The sequence below is a fragment of the Anthonomus grandis genome, chromosome 10, assembly GCF_022605725.1.
Source record: "Anthonomus grandis grandis chromosome 10, icAntGran1.3, whole genome shotgun sequence".
Lineage (NCBI taxonomy): Eukaryota > Metazoa > Arthropoda > Insecta > Coleoptera > Curculionidae > Anthonomus > Anthonomus grandis.
The window spans coordinates 12,188,696-12,195,035 of record NC_065555.1 but is presented as its reverse complement, the minus strand read 5'-3'; the positions used below and the strand labels follow the sequence as shown (position 1 = coordinate 12,195,035).

Genomic DNA, 6,340 nt, shown 5'->3' with positions numbered 1-6,340 from the left:
CACATCCGTGAGAGTAAAATCTGTCTCCAAATATTGTCATCATTATACACACAACCGCAATGTCTAGGGATAATTTAGAATTTTCTTAATTTTTTTTTTAATTTGTTAAAATTTTATTTACTTGCTATAAATATAAAAATATCTAGACTTTATCCTTATTTTAGACTGCTTAAACCACACTGTACATTTTTCTACTTAATTTATTTATCTCAAATAAATAAACAAATACACATATCGTTATTTATTGTCTTGAATTCTTTTACCAAAAAAAAGTGTTTGCGTTTTTTTGGAAAAAAGTTTGTTCATAGAGCTCAGTATAGTTCTTGCTAACCATGCAGCGCAGACATTTAACGAGAGAAGAAATGATACGAGCGGTGGGCCTTTTAGATGGTGGTATGACGCAAGCACAGGTTGCAGTGAACATGGGCACTACTCAAAGCGTAATTTCACGCTTATATGCACGGTATCGAGAAGAAGGCGATGTGGCGGAAAGGCATAGAGGTCGCTTACGTATTACAACCCCTCTACAGGACCGCTTTTTACACTTAAATGCTCGAAGACGCCCCACTGTAACAGCACCAGAATTGCAAATCATGCTACAGCAAGTGCATAACGTTGAGGTTTCAGCCGATACTGTACGCCGACGTTTGCATGAAAACAACCTACGTAGTCGTCGGCCTTTAAGGGTGCAACCGTTGTCCTGGGGTAATCGAGGAGTACGACTTTTGTGGGCGGAAGAACATTTGTTGTGGCAAAATGAAAGTTGGGCAAATGTGCTGTTCACTGATGAGTCTCGGTTTGGAATTTACCCCGACTCAAGAAGAGTTCGCATGTGGAGAGAGCCTGGAAACGCAAACCGCCTGTGCAATGTCCAGGAAGTGCATTCTTTTCGTGGCGGAACCATCATGGTTTGGGGAGGCATTAGTATTGGAGGAAGAACAGACCTCATTTTATTAGAAAACTTTTTAACTGGCAGATTATACGTGGATCAGATACTGGCACCTGTTGTTATTCCGTATGCAGCAGCAATTGGTCAAACCTTTGTTTACATGCACGACAATGCCAGACCACACACTTCAAGGGTTGCTAGAGAGTTTCTAGAAATGAATAATATCGATGTCTTACCATGGCCACCTCAATCCCCGGACCTAAACCCCATTGAACACATGTGGGATATGCTTCAAAGAAGAGTTCTTCGTATGGAAAGACCAAGAGACAATAGAAGAACTTTGTTTCTGACACTTCAAGAAGCCTGGAATGAGATACCCCAAGATGATATTGATCATTTAATTCTAAGCATGCCCAGACGATGTCAAGCAGTTGTGAACAGTCGTGGAGGTCATACAAGTTATTGAATATTGTTTTTGTTTATTTTTTGTTAATTTAAAATTAAGAATTAAATTTTTGTAAAACCTAGTTTCTCAACAACTTTAATTTTTTTGCATTTTTTTAGAAAAAATATAAATTATTTAAAATTTTTTGGGTTTTTTTATTACCTTATATAACTACTCTTAAACTTGCAAATAAATTAAAAAAAAAAGATCATATTAAAAAATATATATACAAATTTATTCAAAATATCCCTAGACATTGCGGTTGTGTGTAAATTAGGGATCATGCAATATAATTATGCTCCTTATAAACAAATTCATTCAAATTTATAATAAAACCTAAATTTTTTGTCCTAAATAAGGTTATTGACATCTTTTGTGCGAACAGCAATAAGCATAAACTTAGTATCATTGCATAAATTGATATAATTAATATTTCTAAACTTGGGACATTTTTTGTTTCGAAAATCATTTGAACCCGTTATACTTACAACAAAATAATTTCCATTAAAATTCTATGATTTCATTGGCAATTACTTATTACTTCAAAAACATCCGGTTTTATTACCATGTACTCAGATTCAATAAACACGTAGATTTGCTTACTTATTTTCCTACCGATTTCATCAGAAAGAATATAGACTTCACCTCTTTTGTTCTTGTTGGATAGTTTTGGCAACGATTAAGAGGAGAGATCAGCCTCTTCATTGCAGGCGCTGATCATTAGTAAGTAACTTCGGTAAGATGCCCTAGAGATAAGCCTCCAAGTTTCTGGTGTTCTACCTTAAGTTTATTTTTTTTAACGGTAAGGTGTCTTGTGTTCTCTTGCTTTTTAAATTTGAATAGTTCTTCTCCTAGATTATCAATATTGCTTATCATTTTTTCTTAATATTAATATTAACTATCCTCTAAATCCCGTAAATCAATTTCAAAAACCCTTAAGCTATTTTTCAGACTTTGTATGTACTTATCCTTCATAAACTTTTTTTTCTCGGTTTTACATAATAGCGTTTTTAGTGGATTTATATTCTTTTTGATTTTCTAATTTTAAATTATACATAGTCTTCTATGATTGATTTTTAATAAATTTTTTAAAAGTTTAATGGGTAGAATTTTCCTTTACCCTCTGTAGTTCTGTAAATAACTTTCTTAATATAAAAAATTTTATGCCACGTATTTTTTTTTTAATTTGAGATGTAAAGAGAATTATTATTTGAATTCTATCCAAGAACTCAGCATACAGGAAATTTCATAATTTACTGTATCTACTGGTTAACAGTAGGTACAGTAGGTACCTAAGGTTTAAGGCTTAAGAACTGAGCGCTTAATTTGGTCAATATGATTTCATTCAAATTACAGGGATTACAGGCAAATTACAGGGTGATTTAAAAGCTTCTGTAGCTTCGTCAATAGTTATTACTATTATTTTTGTAATTTCCCGACATAATAAACTGGTACAACTTTAACGTGAAGTGTATCTATAAAAAATTCAATTTCAGGGTGAGACCAGAATATTTAAATACTTGTTGCCCGAAAAAGTTAGTAAAAAAAATTAAATTGTCTTCATTAATCTTTTCTCTTATTTCTTTACATTTAAATTATCTTATTAATTGTGTTTTAAGTTATATTCATTGTTATAACTTTACCTGTTTGTGACCAGTCTTAACCAGCGTCTTATTGTGAATTTAAAATTGCCGCTATTTTCATATGCCGAGTAAGTAGATATAATTTTTGTATACGTATATTATGATGGTAATAAAAGAGCAGCAGTCCAGTAATATAAGAGACACAATTTTCAGTCCAATGAACACCAAGTTATGAAACATTTGTTAAGGTTTTAATTATTTAAAAGAAAATGGTTGAATATTTACGTTGGGAGAACTACAAATGCAGACCCTTTGAAAAAAAAATGTTTTGGACATAAAGGTCCCAAGTCAAAACACTTGTCAGAAGAGTAGGTGCTTAATTAGGATTAGTTTTAATACGAGTATGGCGTGTGCTTTCTAAATAGAATTTATACTCATATGGTCTCCAACAGATACAAAAATTTGTTTTTTGCTTTTTAGCTATTTATGCGGACTTATTATGACATATTTTGCCTGATTACTGCTAGACTACCATGTAACTTTACGAGTAACGTATTTCTAGTATGATGGTACTCCATCACATTTTGGTATGGAAAGCAATAAATTTCCAAATCGTTGGATCGAGCGATGTACGCCAGTTTCTTAGCCACCAAAATCTCCAGTAGACTATTTTTTGTAAAGTTATTTAAAAGAAAACATTTATAGTGTTGTGAGGCAGCAATTAATTGACCGCATTAATACCAACTGCGCTAAAGTAAGCATTAATATATTTGTTAGAACTTCCATTTTAAATTTGCATAAACGTGCTGATAAGTGTGTATATGCTGGTTTAGGCAATTTACTATAATAATATTTTCATGTTTTTTTTTATTTTTATGGTATCCGTATTTTTTATTTTATTTTTAAGACTTAAGTAATATTAATTTGTTTGAACTTACTAGGTAGTTAAGTGTTTGCCATTTTAGCAACTTCAAATTCGTTAAAAGAAGATTTAAATATTAAGAACTTAGTGCATAGTTATTTCGTTCAAATTATTAAGGTCTTAAAAAAGAATTATTGTATAAAAAAGTTAAATATATGCCCTATAGATTTTTTACCTTTTTTTTATAATTTAAGGATTTAAATTATTGCAAACATCATTTGTAACAATGTAAAACATATTTCTATATTGACTATATATAGACACCATGAATCAAATGCAAAACAAGTTTAAAAAAAAATACGTAACACTCAATTTATATTTTTTGTTTAACATTTGCGCCAACTTTTTTTTGTCTTATTTTAATCTCTCACTATTATAGTTTGATAAACAGGTTAAGCAAATACCAACATTAAATCTACGGTGTGCTTTTTAAAAGGGAAACACATCTAAGTATTTTAATCTTAGAATTAAATTTTTGTAGATACACTCCTAGCTTTATTTATACTAGTGTATTATATCAAAAAACTTAAAAAAAAAATTTAATAACTATTGACAAAGCTACCCAATATTTTTTATGCAAAAATTCTACCTTGTATATTCGCCATAAAGTCGTATTAATTATTTAAATTAGTCAAATATATTCCACAATCTCCTCATATACAATTTCTGTGATACGTTTTTTCCATAAACGCTTAGTTTTAAGATTATTAAATGAAAAATAACGAAAAAAATTTTGATTTCTCTGTAATTTGGTAACAAAAATCCTTGGATATTTTCTTCAAAAAAAATTCTGGGGTAGACAAATAACAAATGTGTCAGAAAACAATAATAAAATATCCCTAAATTTAAAAGATTTTTTTAAATGAGAGAAGAAACAATAATTGCATTCGTTTTCCCAATTCACATTTTTCAAAAGTAATAACCGTAAATTAAGTGACAACAATGTAAAACAGCAAATAATTAAAAGCAACCGAACCGTAACAATGGATAAATTAATTTTAAAACATAAGAAACGGAATGTCAGAACAGCCGAAATTGTGAAAACGCTTTTACCTTGGAGATAACAACGTCCGAGTACGTAAGCAACCTTCTGCGGTTCAGACGATTTCAAAACACGAAGGTTGTATATTAACAGTTTTTTGTGGTTAGCAAGTTATTTTCCTGGCACTTATAAAACGCCCAAATATAATTTAAATTTAACAAATTAATTAAATAATGAAAATTCACCTGACCTATTAATTATTAAGGTAAGCTCATCCAACACTAAACTTTAAACTGCTAGAAATACTTAAAATAACAAAGGTGCTTAAAAATTATAAATTAGTAGATTAAAATACTTACCATTATTCTTAGGTACAATTAAAGATAAAGGCTGAGGTGAGGTGGGGGAAACTAGAGGAGCATCATTAGCCCTTTCAATTCCCAACTCGTTTTTCACTTGAGTAGCATTTTGACTTTCCAAGAGTCTCAGCTGCTGCTGATGCAGTCTATTTTTAATCAAAAAAATCTTAGGCATTTTGCTTGATCACTAAACCAAGTCCAAAGCTCTATATATGTATATATACAAAATCCAGATATTGCACTTTAAAATAATCCACTGGAACAATAGTCGTACTTATAATAATCCATGATTGTCACAAAAAAAAAAGGAAAATAATCCGGGCACCAGTACCGGCACACCGCGCAGCTATAAGAATACCGTTCACTAAGAAACCTTGACAAAGAATACCGCGCCGACTAAACTGTCCTTAGCAGGATAACAGTCAGACAAGGAGGTATTTTAAGAGACCGCTTTAACGCGTTACGTGCACGTCTTACTTCTACCGAGACCTTGCTAAGACTAAGTTGATGACCGGTACCTCGACAGAACCGTTGCGCCGTTACCCCGCGGTACCCCGCGCCTATACCGCTGGTACCTTTGGAGGTTAGATGTTCTAGGCGCTGAGCGACCAAGTAGCCGTGGCGGTGGTGGGGCGAACTTCTACGCTACCTGCCGTTTTATATTTTGTGTATTCTAAAGTATATTTTATACCAGTACCTGTTGCGATGTTTTTGTGGGAATTATATGGGTGATGGGACCCCGCGTTATGTGGGTATTTTATGGCTCCGCTTCGTTCTTAATAGGTTAGCCTTATGAGGTCTCTAAAGGGAGTTAACGAAGCGTTTGATAAAAATCCTTAGCGTATGGGATTTTTGTTTAAAGAAGCTTAAGATGAATGGAGTTTTAGATTTTCATTGGGGTGGGCTATATAACAAATTTGATATAGAAGTTTTTTGGAATATAATATCATATTAAACTAATCTTTGTTATATAATTTTTGTCGTTTTTAATTCACTATTTTGTTTTCAAAATTACTCTCTGCATCTTAAAGTCTAGGTTATGTGAAACATTTTTTAAATGCTTCACATAACTTAGGATGATCAATTAACCTTTTTACATTCGTACATCACATAATTTTATTTCTTAATGAGCAATGGACTCCTCTGCAAATCATATTTGT

General features: G+C 31.9%; 1 protein-coding gene across 8 annotated transcripts in view; it reads right to left on the bottom strand.

The window, feature by feature from the left end:
* Positions 1-5,691, bottom strand: part of LOC126741078 (transcriptional regulator ovo) — a 39,494-nt gene extending 33,803 nt beyond the window's left edge. For 5 of the 8 annotated variants that reach the window (XM_050447384.1, XM_050447386.1, XM_050447385.1 and 2 more), the window contains exon 1: positions 5,181-5,691. In XM_050447384.1, the coding sequence (XP_050303341.1) occupies positions 5,181-5,355 (175 nt within the window). In that variant the 5' untranslated portion in view covers positions 5,356-5,691. The remainder of the gene's footprint in view (positions 1-5,180) is intronic. The other 3 variants (XM_050447389.1, XM_050447390.1, XM_050447391.1) reach the window with 1 other exon arrangement.
* Positions 5,692-6,340: the final 649 nt, after the last annotated feature.